This window comes from Euprymna scolopes, chromosome 18 (assembly GCF_053919585.1).
Source record: "Euprymna scolopes isolate OS-2025 chromosome 18, ASM5391958v1, whole genome shotgun sequence".
Taxonomy (NCBI): Eukaryota; Metazoa; Mollusca; class Cephalopoda; order Sepiida; family Sepiolidae; genus Euprymna; species Euprymna scolopes.
In genome coordinates, this window is record NC_136499.1 from 50,838,329 (window position 1) to 50,854,581 (window position 16,253).

General features: G+C 33.4%; 1 protein-coding gene and 1 long non-coding RNA gene across 5 annotated transcripts in view; one reads left to right on the plus strand and one right to left on the minus strand.

Moving 5' to 3' along the window:
• Positions 1-16,253, minus strand: part of LOC145297620 (uncharacterized) — a 50,267-nt gene that overhangs the window by 10,220 nt on the left and 23,794 nt on the right. For 3 of the 4 annotated variants that reach the window (XM_080143694.1, XM_080143698.1, XM_080143695.1), the window contains 6 exons: positions 14,919-15,132; positions 13,798-13,840; positions 11,338-11,409; positions 10,068-10,136; positions 8,268-8,334; positions 2,622-2,673 (listed from right to left, as the gene is read on the minus strand). In XM_080143694.1, coding sequence (XP_079999820.1) covers positions 2,622-2,673; positions 8,268-8,334; positions 10,068-10,136; positions 11,338-11,409; positions 13,798-13,840; positions 14,919-15,132 — 517 coding nt within the window. The remainder of the gene's footprint in view (positions 1-2,621; positions 2,674-8,267; positions 8,335-10,067; positions 10,137-11,337; positions 11,410-13,797; positions 13,841-14,918; positions 15,133-16,253) is intronic. The other variant, XM_080143696.1, reaches the window with a different exon arrangement.
• Positions 6,049-9,833, plus strand: LOC145297621 (uncharacterized). The gene is made up of 2 exons (XR_013870282.1): positions 6,049-7,258; positions 7,439-9,833. It is a non-coding gene; the product is annotated as an uncharacterized LOC145297621 (long non-coding RNA).

Sequence of the window (16,253 nt, forward strand, 5' to 3'; positions counted from 1 at the left end):
TCGAAACTGTGAACAGATACTCTTATCAGCTCTGGAAAGCTTATGCAAGCCAAGCAAAGCAATCAGTCACAAAAAAACTGATTGATAAAGAACTATTCTGTTTCTTCTCAAGGAAAACCTTTGAGGTATTTTGGACAATAAAAGAAAATAAAAAAGAGAGCCTCGTTAAAATCACTTTTCTCAAGGATTTGTGAATTAAAAATTGGTTGACGTTTTGATTAAAAAGTAATGACCTTTATCCAAGCGTGTTAAACATCTTCCACTGAGGGTAGTTCTATCAAGCAATTCCGGGGAAGGATAAAAGAAGATTTGACGAGTGTCTTTTTTTTTTTTTTTTTTTTTTTTTTTTTTTTTAAATAAACTGAACATGAATATTGACCCATAACTGGAACAAGACACTGCTAAACGAGTTTTCTGAAATGTGTCACGTGGTAAGAATTGCTTGTCAAAAACTGAAACGGACGACACACACATTGCTGTGGATAAGACAGGGTTGATAATTACCTGTCAAGAGATCTTTTCTTGTGGTTGAAACTTAGATAACAAATTAAACAAAGGAAGATCGTGTTCAATGCAAATTTAGCAAATGCATTTGTGATTTTGGGGACCAGCCTAAGAGGAGGAGGTAGCTAGGAGAGATGAAAAATAGATGAAGAAAAAGAAAGCATGTTGTAAACCCATTCAACATTCCAGTGTCAGAAACGCATAAGCTCGCATATTAAAACTCGTAAACATGGCAAGAAGTTTTTTGATTTGTCATCATTAAGATGAAAATCCCTCCAGCAGTTCTAAATTGCAAAGAGATACCCTTGGCAGCAAAGATAGAGAAAGGCATAGGAGCATGAATGTCATCTAGCTTTACGCCAGTCATTTTACCTGTAATAGGGAAGTTGCTTGGGAATATCAATATATATTTCATGCATCTAAAACTAAGCTTCTATCTTTTTTTTTTTTTTTTACATGGAGTTCAACACTTATCAAGGCCCAATGGCCACTTGGGGATAAGGGTTATCGTGTGTACAGTAATCAAAGGGATAGTGTAGCAATAGTATTGGAGAATTGATAAGGTGTCATTATTTAGGGGGGGGGCGGTTCATCAGGAATTTGTTTGTGTTAGACTTGAAGACATCCAGGTTGAAGTCAGGAGGGAAACAGGCAAGCGGAACAGAGTTCCACAGGCGTGCAGTTCTTTGCATCATCAACATTTTGAACCCCATCTGGCATCAATTGAAATGGATGGCTCTCGTCTTGGGGAGGCTCCATGTTTTGACAAGCTTTTGGGTTTGACCTTTACTCCTGATCTGAAATGGAACATATACATCAGGTCTGTTGCCAAGGACGCAGGGAAAATGATGGGATCCTTCTACCGCTCCAGAAGATATCTCACTACTGATGCAATTCTCTATCTGTATAAAAGCCAAGTACGTCCAAGGATGGAGTACTGCTGCCACATCTGGGCAGGAGCTGCTAAAAACAGCCTATCCTGCCTTGACAGAATACAAAATAGACTTCGTAGCTTAGTGGGGGATGCCCTATCTTTTCTCTACAGTCTCTCTCTCACAGAAGAGACGTTGCGAGCCTGACTTTGTTTTATTATTTCCATGGCAAGTGCTAGCCTGAGCTCCAATCTCTCATCCCCCCCCTCGCCAATCTTTCATGAGAAACACCCATCTGGCTGAAACTACTGTCAATAATTTTCCCCACTCTTTATCTGTGCCTAAATCCAAACGTAGATTCCATGAGCAGAGCTTCTTTCTCAGAAGTGCACGACTGTGGAACTCTCTTCCGTTTGCCTGTTTCCCACCTGACTATAACTTAGATGTTTTCAAATCCAACATAAACAAATTCCTGACAAACGGCCCCCTTAAGTAAGACACTATCAAATCTCCAATACTAATGATTACTACAATACTATCTCATTGATTACTGTACATGCAATAACTGATGTTGGTGTCCTCTATGAGTAAGTTCCATAATTGTCCATGAGCTCTACACCAGCTGAATGTTGGCTTATAGTATCAGAATCTCATCCCTAACTCCAGAAGAGTTCAGGTTGCAATTTTCAATGCGAGTGAAACAACCTCAGCATCTTTTTAAAAATGGCAGCACATGAATGTAGCAACTAGCTTGCGTAAGCCAAAGTCTTTGAAGCATTTGTCGAATTCTGACGGACGATTGTCAATTTGTTTTATTTAGCGTGCACTCTCAAGCTGCGCACATGATTGCTCGTGTCTCCAGCTCTGCCGCAAGGTTCTGAAAGTTTGCCAGCACTAACGTTTTTTTTTTTTTCAATACCATGCAATCTCCTCATGAAGTCTCTGCAATCGACCAGTCGATCACGATCAACATAATGGGTACCCCTGGTTTAAACTATCTCGACTTTCATAATGCTGCCGATAATAATATTTATTTTATAAAAACAAAACTACCGGATGAATTTTTGTACTTTTTCCTTCATAAGTACATGAAGGTTTTGTGACATTTTCTTTGGCATTGATATTCAATTAAGGTGTAAGATACGGATAAGATAAGGAGTAAGGGAGAGAATAAATAACAGCAAGTAATAGTGTTAGCAATGAATGAGGAGAAAAAATAATTGGGATATAGAGGACGGCACTTACTTTGGTTTTGATCTTTGAGGTCATCCAGTTCCGCTTGGAGTCCTGACAATTCCTGAAAGAAAAAAAAAAAAAAGAAGAAATAAAATAAAAGTGAAGCACAATAGAGAACAAAGCAGTTATTTCTTTTATTTAAACAACTCACATAATCTGTTCAAAAAAAAAAAAGAAGAAATAAAATAAAATAAATGTGAAGCACGATAGAGAACAAAGCAGTTATTTCTTTTATTTAAACAACTCACATAATCTGTTCAAAAAAAAAAAAGATAAAAAAAAAAGAAGGGACATCAACAATGAGAAACGGTTTCATTTGACATTTACATTATTCACATTTCAAACCATTATTCCTGTACTGTATCTATGAAAATCACATTTTTATAGTAATGTCTGCCCCCGCCCCTCCACAAATAAAAGTACCCCATTGGGTCACCCATTGAACTTAGATTAAATTGCTTGAATCAGAAAAATGTGAAATAAAAAGAAAAACTAAAATCCAAAATTAGTCTCTTACTTTTCGCTATGTATGCATGTGTGTGTGTGCAAAAGTATACAGTGGTGTCACATCAGTGAAATTAGTGACATTGAAATAAAAGCAACATATCTATATAAATAAAACAATAGATGTGTGTGTGTGTGTGTGTCTGTGTGTAAATATTTAACCACTAAATTCTTAAACTACTGGTCACATAACACTGAAATTAACAGAAAATAGAATCATTAATCAAAACAATCTTTTTATCTTATGCCGGTTATTAAAATAATAAATATATGAAAAATATTAAAACGAAAATTAAAAATAGCATCTCTTTAATAGAAAGCAGTATATTTATTTACGAGAATATGTGTTTTAATAACAATTAATTTGGTTTTGTCAGCATTTCTTAGTTTTGTAAATTACGTTTTTAAGAACTTACGATTGACTAATGGATCTAATTAAACTGGTTTTATTACAAATTTTTTAGTATTAGTATCTCCAAGGATTTTTTTTTTTTTTTTTAATTTTTAATTAAAATCTAAATACAAAATCTCAGAAATATGAATATAAGTTTTTCCCCAAATCAAATAAAGCGGCTTAACCCCCCCCTCCCCATGTATTTTTATTTTAAAATTTGATTTTTGGGAGGAGGGGGGTGCCAACAAAAATAGTAATATTTATATCTAGAAACAAAAAAAAATAGGTTTAAGGTTCCTACATTTGTACTAGAAACTTCTACCCAGTCCTGACTGACGGAACGAAAGCGTGCTATTCCTGTTGGTTGAATGATGGATTCCGTTCAGAATTCTGGGAAAATTTTCATATTTGCCACCTGAAGAAGGTCAGAGATTACATCGACTGAAATGTGCAAAGAAAACTCAAGATGAGAACAGTAGTCTGAAGAATCCAAATAATATGATCAATCATTCCTCATCTGTAAAATTTATTAAATAAACTAGTAAATATATGCTCCATCCAGTTGCATAGCTTGGGAAGATTGCTCTCAATAAGCATGTTTATCCTCATTCAATCCCGGGCAACGTTGGATTTCCCTGCTAATATGTTAAAACTTTACAGTAAAGAAGACTGGTTTAATAAAAGACAGAAACTATCAAATAATCTAAAAAAATAAAATAAAATAAAAAAAATATACTGTATGATTCTTTCAAATGAACGTACAAGCGGCAACAATAAATAAATAATCGTCGCAGGAATAGAGAAAGAGAAGCAATTAGTAGAACTAACACTAAAAAAATGTGTTAGTGAAGCGGATTATCAAATTGTTGGTGCTACATTTCATTAAACCCTAACCCTTTAACCATGCAATACATAACAACATGTACAACTAATAACATGTATAACTAATAACATGTATAACTAATACAAAGTTGTAACTTTCAAACAAAAACAGCATTATTTCTCTTATTCATATCAGTCCAATGTCACGAATACTTCATACCAATGCTATATGACCTAAATCCCCAAACTTATATAATAGGCCATTTCAACCTTAGTGCAGTGTTTGTACAAATTTTCAATGTCCATTTTCAAAATTTTTCAAGGCCTTCTCCAGACAGAATTCAAGTTTTCAAAACAAAATTCCATATATAAGCAATCTATCTATCTATATATCTATAAAAGTGAATGGATGTGTGTGTCTGTGTACATTTCCCTATGCAATAACTCTGTCAATTTTTAGTCTACAGACTCAAAATTTGATATACAGGGTACTGAGATTTGGGAAAATCGATGTAATTGGGTTTTGGCCAGAAATTTTGCTGTTAAGGGGTCAAAGTTCAACGATTTGACCTTTGAGAACTCTACCAAACTCCTCCGCCAATTTTGGGTCCAAACACTTGAAATTTTAGATATAAGTTCCTTGGACATGGATCTAACTTTATAATTCTATTTGAGCCTGAAACAATAAATACTAAGGGGTCAAAATTGTGGTCAAAGTTTTAAAAAAAATTGACGTCTGCGGTCTCTACCAACTTTCTCTGTAGTAGTTAAGGAAGACTATTATATAGAAAGGTATTACTGTACACATTCACACTTTTTAATATATACATAGACACGTAAAGGTATGAACAGTACATAGGGCCCAAGCAATGCTGGGCGGAACTGCTAGTAATATAATAAACCAAAAAATTTAATAACTGTGACAACAGGAAAAGTCATTTTCAATTACATACAAAACTATGTGTCTGTTGACAATCATATTTTCATTCCCACTTATATTTGGCCAATCAAGCGTGATTAAATGTTGTTATTTTCCCCATTGTAGATTGGTCTACGCTGTGTTTTACTCTAAAGTTTTGAATTTCCAGTATTGTAGATACAAGAGTTACGTCCCTTTATAACGAAACTAAAGGGACGCAACTCTTGTATTCATAATAATATGATGCAATTTATTATTATTATTATTATTTTAATTTAATTTTATTTATTTAGGAAATGTATTTCGATTTTATTTTCAATATTTAATAAAATATTTTAACGGTATTTCTTATTAATACTTAAAAAATAATTTGATAGTATTTACTTCAATTTTATTTTTAATATTTCAACACAAATTTTTACTGGACATAAAGAATACAATTTTCAAGACTTATTCAGGACATTTTCCATGTTTTCAAGGATTTTTCAAAGTAATAATCAAAATTTTAAAGACAAAAGTCAAAATTCAAGGACTTTTCAAGCCTGTGCGAACCCTGCAGTAAAAAATCTAACTTAAACTAAGCATATGTACTGACGTTAAATTTGAACTCAACCTCAGATCAAAAGTCTCAAAATCAAATCCAACTGTTCTCTTCTCTCTGCACTTTCCACACTGACACCCAAAATAAAGAAGACGGCTCTTTTATAGAGAGACCCAACCACATCTCATTTGCATACCCACTCCCCCCTCTCGTCACATCACGTGATTTTCAGTCCATAAATACCAGGGGGCGGCCATTTTTATTTTCTCTTTTTTTCTTTCCTAACACGAGTCGCACGATGCATGAGGTAAGGTTCTTTTCTTTTAACCACGTGTACAAACATGCAAAATCAATCTCCATGAATATCAAGAAAAGACATACGTCCAGAATTCTTGAGAACTAAACTCTTCAAGTTACCATTCTGTGTTTCATGCAAGGTGATATCCAGCTGCAAGGTTTTTATGGGAGATGACTACTATATGATGCGACACAATGGGGTATGTAAATATCTCTGCTGGACGATCTGTAAAACGTATATATATAATGCAACAGCAAGTCTTGAGAACATGTTTACCAGAAACAACAGTTGGAAATAAGTCACGCACCACCCACTATGACTATGCAATTCCTAAAGCTACACACCTACAAAACGGAGCTGTTAACCCTGACAATGACATAGGATAAGAGAAAGAAGCAACCTTAGTAGAAGTTAGTGTCTTCAATGATGCTGGACTAAACAGAATTGAGAGGGAAAGATAACGAAATATCAAGTACTTATGCATGACATGAAAAGAAACTGGAATCTTAGGAAGATTTCTTTCATTCCAGTAATTATAGAAGCAACTGGAATCATGAAAAAGAATTTCAAAAACTATGACAAATATACTTGGTGAACCAAGTGCAAGAACGATTCAAACAATTGCACTTAAAGGAACAGTCAGAATCTTAAAAAAGGTCCTTTGGTTAGAATATATGATACCAGGTGAATGTGTAGCAACCAGTAGGATGTCCCATCCCCAGCCTGAACAAACTGACAATTGACAAAAAAAAAAAAAAAATGATATTTAAACAAAAATATTATTCAGGGAATTGTTAAAATTCAGAATCCTACAATACTTAGTACAAATACACTTCAGTCTATGCCTGTCTTGTCCACCAAGTTTTACTCATGCATGTCCAACAGCCTTTCATCACTACACTTCTTTCCAGGAAATTCACTCGCTTTTTCAATTCGATAATAATCTTGCCGCAACAAAGACAGCTGGATGGTATTTATTTGCTTTACCACTGAGCAAATTAGGCACAACGCCGTTTTTAAATGTGGAGAGGGGGGGGGGACAGCTCCCGCGAGAGGAGGGGGAGCTGATAGTGCTGTCTCTTGGTATATAGGGTTGCCCCTACATGGACCAGAAACTTATTGACACAAGGACAATCGTCTTTTAGTGCAGCATCTGTCGGAACAGATGGTGTTTATTTGCTCCCCCACTGAGCAAATTAGGCACAAGGCCGTTTTTAATGTGAGGTAAAAACCAGCTCCCCTAAAAGGCGTCACTCTGGTTACCAAAAATAATAATTGTCCCAGTATAGAGGGTTTCCCCTCCATTGACTGCTACAAACTATCTTAAGTGCAGCATCTGCCGGAACAGATACTACACTTTGATCTTTCGTGCCTGGGCCATGAAGGCCGGGAGAAACACCAGACGAAGTGCACTTCTCTTAGATAATTCCCTATCAATATTTTGAAAGAGTAGTTTATTCCATTACTCATTCAATTCTTTCATTTATTTTTCACTTTTTTTTTTGGTCCCTCGACAAAAGGATGGTGGACCTGTAAATTCACCCTTACCTGTTCGTCTGTCTGCACTTTTCTCAATAACTACGCATTGTAATTTTTTGAAATTTTGCACAAACATTGAATATGATATGAGTAAAAAAGTAGCAGAACGGATTTTCCGGTTGCCCCACTAGGGTGCCTTTTGAGTTAAAATGGCTAAAATTGACACTTTTGTGCTAATTAAAAAAAATTGACGCCTTGGATTTTTATAAAACTTTCTGAAAAATTGTAACTGATGTCTATATAATTTTGTTTGTCTATACTTCGCAATAACTCTTGGATGTGTGTCAGAGGCTCTTTTAGAGCTAATAAAAACACTCCATTTTTGGGGACTATTTTACCATATTTGTCCAAAATTTTCTGTGTATGTCTATTTAGCAGTTTTGCATGGTGCTGAATTTAAATTTAAATATGTTAAGGGAGCAAATGATGGACGTAGTCATTCTTTTTTTGCATGGGGCAGAACTCAAATTTACATATGATAAGGCCTAAAACTGCACCGTTTGTTCATTTTCACAAGAACTTGACGTCCCTTGGGAACTTTTGGGGCTAAATGTGGGGTGGTGGGGGGGGGGAGCAAATGCTGAACTTAGTAATATTTTTTAGACAAATCAGAAACGTAAATCAGTAACATCTTTTACCTTCTGGGTTTCCAAAATTTCTGTGGATTGTCGACACTGGTAAAGCAGCAACTTCTTCAGATGCTTACTGGAACGATGAGAAGGGGTCAATTGAAATGTTGATAAGTAAAAAGAGAAGAGACTTTATTGGAGGAAGGAGAGAAAGAGAAATTAAGATGAAGGAATGGTCAAGGTAGAGATGGGGAGGGGGGGGGGAAGAAAAAGTGAAAAAGGAGATGAAAAAAAAAAGAAAGAGGAAAATGAAAAAAGGACAGAGAGGAGACGAAAAGAAAAACAAAAGAAAAAACTGAAAAGGAGATAGGGAGAGAAACGGAAAGAGGAGGATGGAGACTAAAATGGAGGAAATAAAGAGACAAAGTAAGATTGACAAAGAAATCGAAAATGAGAGACATGGTTGAGAGAGAGAAAGATGAAGGAAAGGCGACAAATATGACGACTATCTCTACATAAGAGGTGCCCTCAATAAGTTCCCAGACTTTTTTCGTACGAGCACTTTTACTGATAGTACACACATGAAACTCTAGTCCTCTTTGAAGTAATCTCCTCCGGCTGCAATGCACTTGTATCATTCCAACAACTTGTGTGATCTCCTCAATTGTCTCATAATGATAGCCTCTAAAGTTTTCTTTGAGCTCAGGGAATAACCAAAAGTCACAGGGAGCAAAGTCTGGGCTATACGGAGGATGAGGAACTATCTTGATGCTCATTTTGGTCAAATACTGTGACAAAGAGGATCTTCTCTGGGCACTCTTGGACAAACTTTGCGCAAATCTTCAATTCCTCGCAAATAATTGTGTGTACAGTTCCCACACCGACATCAAACTGTGCATTTATTCTCTCTATAGACACATGATAGTTCTTATCCATGAAATTCTTTATTTGGAAATCAACTCTGGTGTTCTGACTTCCTTACTCCTTCCACACCTCTCATCATCCCTCACAGAGTTCCTGCCTTCCTTGAATCTCTTATGCCACTAAAAACTGATGCTCAATTCATGCAAAATGGTCCCAAAGCATTCTGAAACATTCCATACATTTTTGTGGCATTTTTTCCTCAGTTTAAAACAGAATTTTATTGTATATTGTCCTTCTAGAGTGTCCTCATGTCCAGATTGTGTTTTTGAAATTCACTGGCTGTGACAATCAGGCTTTAGTAGGGTGCATTCCAATTCCTGCTGTAGCTGTTCGTTTGAACCTGAAATCATAAAAATTAGTCATCTCATAAGATGTATAGCAATATACTGAATTTTCAAGAGTCTTCAACAATCAACCCCCACTCTTTATCTGTGCCTAAACCGAAACGTAGATTCCATGAACAAAGCTTCTTTCTTAGAACTGCACGCCTGTGGAATTGTCTTCCGTTTTCCTGCTTTCCGGCTGATTACAATATGGTTGTGTTCAAGTCTAACGTAAATAAGTTCTTGATGAGCCGTTCCATATAAGTTATCAAATTTACCGAATTTTCATTACTAATGATTACTATATTGTCCAATTTCTACTGTACACTCTTTAACCCTTATCCTTGAGTGGCCTCTTGACCTTGATAATGTGGTGATGCTTGTGTAACCCCTCCCCCCCAAAAAAACCCCCCAAAAATCTTAAATGCCTCTACAAAAAATGTCTAGAAACTTTTTTAAAGCACCTCATATATACATAATAGAGAGTAATTGAGAGAAAAAAAAAAAACAGCAGAAATTTAAACAAAAAAATAATCAATATAAATAGAAAGAAAGCAAAACAATATAACAGTATTTGCTAAAAATTAATACCATGAAAATAAAAAAAAGAAAAAGATCAAACCTGAAGAAAGGATTTGCTAACTCGTCCTTTTCAAACAGACTTTTCAAAAGGACATTTCCAATCTGTAATCTGAAAAAAAGTGAAAGGAATAAAAATATTTCAAAAAGAAATTTATATATCTATATAATAAAGCTCAAAGTCTGTATTTGTACACATAAAAAAAAAGTTATGAAAAATGCTTTCATGGCAAGCTTATCAATTCAGCTAAATTTTGAAGTTAAATAAATTCATTGTAAAAATCCTTTAAAAGATAAATATTTGTTTTCTGGGCCTATTTCAAAGATAATTAGTGAAGTAAAGTCCTAAGATATTGAATTAAATTAAAAAAACACAAAAACACCTTGTTTGTACAAAAAATAGCTTAATTAGACCCAAAACCGAGTGATAATGCCGTTCGCAAAAGCGCAACCAACTAAAGTTTTGCAAGCACGGAATATACGGAAATCCAAAATTTCAGCTGTGAAAATGACGTCATGTAATTAAAAGGGAGGAAGGAGTGTGCTAGTTTTCTTTTTTTCCCTAGACGTGTATTCATACATTCCTATTCTGAATGTTTGTATAATTTTTACCATTTTTTAATTTAATTATTTTTCTATGTTCCTGTTTTTAAATTAATTTTTTTTTTAAATTATTGTTCAATATTATATAAAAATTATGTAACGCTGAAAGTTTCACTTTCATTTAAGCAAAGAAAATATTAAAATCATTATTAAAATCTTACATATAAAAATTATGCAAAACCTGTAATTAAAAAAAAAGTAGAAATATTTTTTGCGGCTATAATTTTTTTTGTGTGAAAATATTAAATAAACAATGCTTAATTCAATGATAATATCAGTAGTTCAAGAAATTCATTTTTCTTTTAGTTATATCGAATTCATTAATACAGATTTTAGGGGCTTTTATTGTAACGTTCCTATAAAAATTAAATAATTTTTTTTAAATTGTTATATTTTACGATGCTTTATTTTCATAAAAAAAGCAAAAATAAATTTTTTTTTTTTATTTACCACTGAAAACCATAACTTTAGTAAAGCTATTTTTTGTTTAAAAAAATAATACATTTCCACTAAGATTTAAATAAAAATAATGCGTTCAATATATTCCGTGATCAATATTTGATAAATACTGAAAATTTCATTAAAATTGGTTAATTTCCTGATTTTTTGGTGATTTTTTAAGTAAAGGGATTACTTTATTCATTTTGAGCATCGGCATTCATTTTGCATGTACCTAGTAAATAAAAATAAAAACTAAATAAAATACTCACTTTTCAACAGTTAACTCTCTTCGGGAATTTATACAAGTCTTTTGATGAAATTTTTTGATTAGTTGTGAAATTCTGGAGAGGAAAAAAAAAAAATAAATAAAAAAAAAAAAAAATGAAAAACAAGTTTCAGTGCTTATTAAGAACCAGCAAAAGTACACAGCGTTGCCCAGGTGTGGGGAGGTGGTGTGTATGTGTGTGTGTGTGTGGGGGGGGAGAAATCAAAGCAACAGTAGGCAGCCTGGGTGGAGAGAGGTGTTAAAAAAAAGTGGTAGTAGGCAGGTAGGCTCGAACCCATGACGTGAAGGAGGAAAAGAAGTTGAAAAAAAACCAAAAAAAACTAACGTCTTAGCTGATGCGTCCATGGCGAAACCGGAGGTCGCAAGCATTGAAATTAAGAAAGGAGATGATGACTTGTGAAAATGTCGACGAAAAAAAAAACCCTCCTTGCAAAAGACGGCCAAGTTTAGGGTGAAAGAATGAATGTTTTTGGCAAATTTTTCGACAATTGTCGTCAGAGATGTCGAGCTTCAAAATGATACCGTCACGTGTGTCAAAAGTTTTTAACATATTTTGTCTTTTATATTATAGATTACACTTAATGAACAAAACGCAAAAAAAAACTTTATGATGTATGTATTTGCCACGGAATGAAGATGTCATATTCCAAAGTTATGTAAATTAATCAAGTAGGTTTCTTTTTTTACTAAGAAAAGCAAAATTTATGATCTTTAGTGATTTAAAAGTTGTTTTAATTATTTGGAATATGGAAAGAATCTCAATAGTTGAATTGAATAGTCGCTCATAAACTTTAAAACAAAATAGCAGCTCCCGAACTTCAAATACCTTCCTCATACAATTTGATTTTCTTAAGAAAAAATACTTTATCAATTTACGTGATTTTTGGAATACAACATCCTCATTCCATGACAAGTATGTACTTTATAAAGATTATCTATATTTTTGTTTTTTCATTAAGTACTAGCGGGGGGGGGGTACCCGGCGTTGCCCGGGTGTTTGGAGGTGGGGGGAGATCAAAACAACCCTGTTAAAAAAAAAAAAAAACGTTGGCCGGGTGTTTGGAGGTGTAAGAAAAAAAAAAGTTTTAGTAGAAAGGTAAGCTTGAACCTTGAACCTTTGACGCGGAGGTGGAAAGGAAATGGAAAAAAAACCCTGCGACCTAATCATCTCGACCACGGGAACAGATGAATTGATAAGTGTGTTAAGTCGACGTTTATAAAGTAAAATTAGCAGGTGCGAGAAAGTCGACTGATGTTTGACCTAGTTTTGCGCTGGAAACCAGTTTCTGTTTTCCCCACTACGCGGCGATCAAAAAATATCTCGAAAATAGCTTGTAAAAGTCGGGTAAATTAAAGATAGCTGAGACCCGAGTTCCGTAGTCGTAGATATTATTATTTAGACAGCATATAAAAGGATTTAAGAAGGAGCAAGCCAACCGAGAATGATGGCCAAAAAAGCCTTTTGTAGACATACACAAAAAGCGAACATACATACATACATTTTCGCTTTTATATATATAGATGATTCTAAATAAGCACCCAAGTTTTTTTAATAACAATGAGCTTCTTCTATTATATAAATTTCAGTAGTCTGTGTGTTTATATGTCCACTAAAAACTTTTGTCATCTGCATTGAAACGGCATGAATCAGGTACTGTTAGAAAGAGTGATCTCTCGGACACGTAATATCAAAAAATTAGAAAAAAAAACCGCGTCAATTAATTCATGTAGAAATGTTGTTTTGTTCGAAGGGAGGGGGAGTCAGGTAAAACTTGTGGTTTCGATGCTGTTTGTTAATCGTGCATGTATGAAGAGTCGATTCGTTGGTTCATTTTAAAAAGTTAAACTTGCAACATGATAACATCTGTGACGTCTGGGTCCAATCGATAAAGTGTTCACTTACGAACTTAAGTTTTGCAAGTTCACGTCCACTATGCTGCATTCTTTAATAACGTTTTCTCTCTCCTATCTTTTAAAATTCTCAACTTTCTTATGCGTACCAACCATGTGCCATTTTTTTTTTATTTAATAACACAAGAAGTCCGGTTTTATTTTTTAATTGACTATTAAAATATTATATTTAACCATATCTTACGATCAAGAAATGCCCCACTTCCCATCCCTAGTCTATTATATAAATGGCAAATGTCTGTTCCTATGTCTAACTAAAACTTGAAAATTACACAACACACACCCACAAAGTTGGTATTATTTGGAGATTAGAATCTATATCATTGAATGTTATTAAGATATACGCATATCTTTTAATGCTGTTATGTAGTCCAGCCACTAACTAAAGGGAAATAACTGATATTTTTCATAGAGTTATTTCCTTTCATGTTGATTTGACTTGACAAATCACCAACATTATAGTCCAGATCAACGTTAAATATACTGTCAAATAAACATACAGATTTGCTTTTATTTATATAGATTTACTCACTCGATTTCAATATCAGCATCTGATGGTGGAAGCTTAATTTTTTCTGAAAAGAAAAAGAAAATAAAAATATTGCAATTCCAAAATTTTCAATAAGAACGAATTGACAAATTGGAAACAATAGTTCCAGAAATAGCAAATTAAAGATTGAATCAAAAAAAAAAAAAAAAAAAAAAAAAAAAAAAAAAAAGAAATGACAGAGTTATTTCTTTCTTTCTTTTTTTTTTTTTAAATAAAAATAGGGCCAAATGCACATTAACCTTTCTACTTTCGTCAACATCTAAAAGAAAACACCGGATCACACATGCCTCAAAATGTTTCACGTTTTCACAAATTAATTTCACCTCAAAAGACTGGTTTTAACATTTGTAGAAAAAAAAAAGAATAAGAAACAATTTTTTACTTACTGTATGAAAAGAAAAATTATTATTTTAACCTAGAAACGTATCGTTCTTTTAGGGTAATGACTGCAATGCATACAAACAAAAAAGTCAGAAGATATAATGCCAACCTCTGCTTTCCAGGATTACAAAATATCCAACGCTGAAACCTAGGATTCCAAAATTTTTCATGCTGTAATTTAAAATTCCAAAATTCCAGAGGCCATTCTAAACTTGAGTGTGAAAGTGCAATACAGAAATGCCATTTCAAACTTGAGCATGAAATAGCAACATGGAAATGCAATTTCAAACTTGAGCATGAAATAGCAACATGGAAATGCCATTTCAAACTTGAGCATGAAATAGCAACATGGAAATGCCATTTCAAAATTGAGCATGAAATAGCAACATGGAAATGCCATTTCAAAATTGAGCATGAAATAGCAACATGGAAATGCCATTTCAAACTTGAGCATGAAATAGCAACATGGAAATGCCATTTCAAACTTGAGCATGAAATAGCAACATGGAAATGCCATTTCAAACTTGAGCATGAAATAGCAACATGGAAATGCCATTTCAAACTTGAGCATGAAAGCACAACATAGAAATGCCATTTCAAACTTGAGCATGATAGACAAACAGAGAAAGCTTCTATTTGAGTATACAGCCAAGAAAAGTGTGCAAACAATCAACAGAAATGTAATTTTTACAAAAAGTATTTTGTTTTGAAATAGTTCTTACCTGTCTCTTCCCATATCTCGCGTTCTTTGGACTGATTATGAAGCCAAGTTTTCACCTCAAAAAGTTCCTGGTTATTTAATCTTCCCATTTGATTAATATCTGGTTTTACGTCTACATCGGATGAGCTTATGGCAGAATTGGATGTCGTACGTGAAATGGCTAGACTGGATTTTTGCTCAGGTGAATCAGCCATAATGATTTTAAAAAGGTATTTCTGAAGAAAAAAAAAAAGAAAGAAAGCATCATTTAATAAACTTTAGAATCTGGAAATTGATTTGTATTTCTTTTTTTGTTGGAAATATAAATAAGTTTGAATTATCCGTACCAACTCAACATGGTACTGACCATGACAATATAAATTTTATCTAAATAACTTTCAAGAGAAGAACCAATTCCTCCTCCTCTGACTAAGGACAGGAAACCTACTGCATATTGATTTGATACCTTGAATTAATCGGAGAAGTACAGTAGTTTAAATAATCCAAACAAGCGGGACATGAGGAAATTCCACGGGGGACTCATTCATATGTAATATATTGATGTTGACATTCTGTAGATGTTCAGCGTAAATAGAGATGCTCTGATATTATTGTAGCTATTTACAATGCCTCCCCACGGGACAAAGTTAGACACCAGGGTCGTTTTTTAACGTGGAGAAAAGGTACAAAAATAAAAAAATTGTTTCAGTCGTGAAGGACTGCTCCTCCACCGAGAGAGAACAAGAAATGGAAGTGCAGCATCTGAAGAACAGATACTACACTTTGATCTTGACCAAATGTAGCTCTTTTGTTAAAACTCTTTTGTTAAGAACTTATCTAAGCTAGCAGGGATACCTGGTCGTAAAATACGCTTAAATATGATATTTTAATTCATGCAGATTTCGTTTATTGAGTAAATTTTCTATTGCTCTTTATATATTATAAAGTTTTGATTACAAAAATAAATATATCCATATGACTTGGATGCATCAGCTTGAATTGGAACCGAAGCCAAAACTTATGAATCGTATACATATATATATATATATATATATATATATATATATATATATATACATATATATATCTATATACATATAATATACATGTATATATATATATATATATATATATATATATATATATATACACACATATATACATACACATATATAATATACATGTATATATATGTACATACACATATATAATATACATGTATATATATGTACATACACATATATAATATACATGTATATATATGTACATACACATATATAATATACATGTATATATATGTACATACACATATATAATATACATGTATATATATGTACATACACATATATAATATACA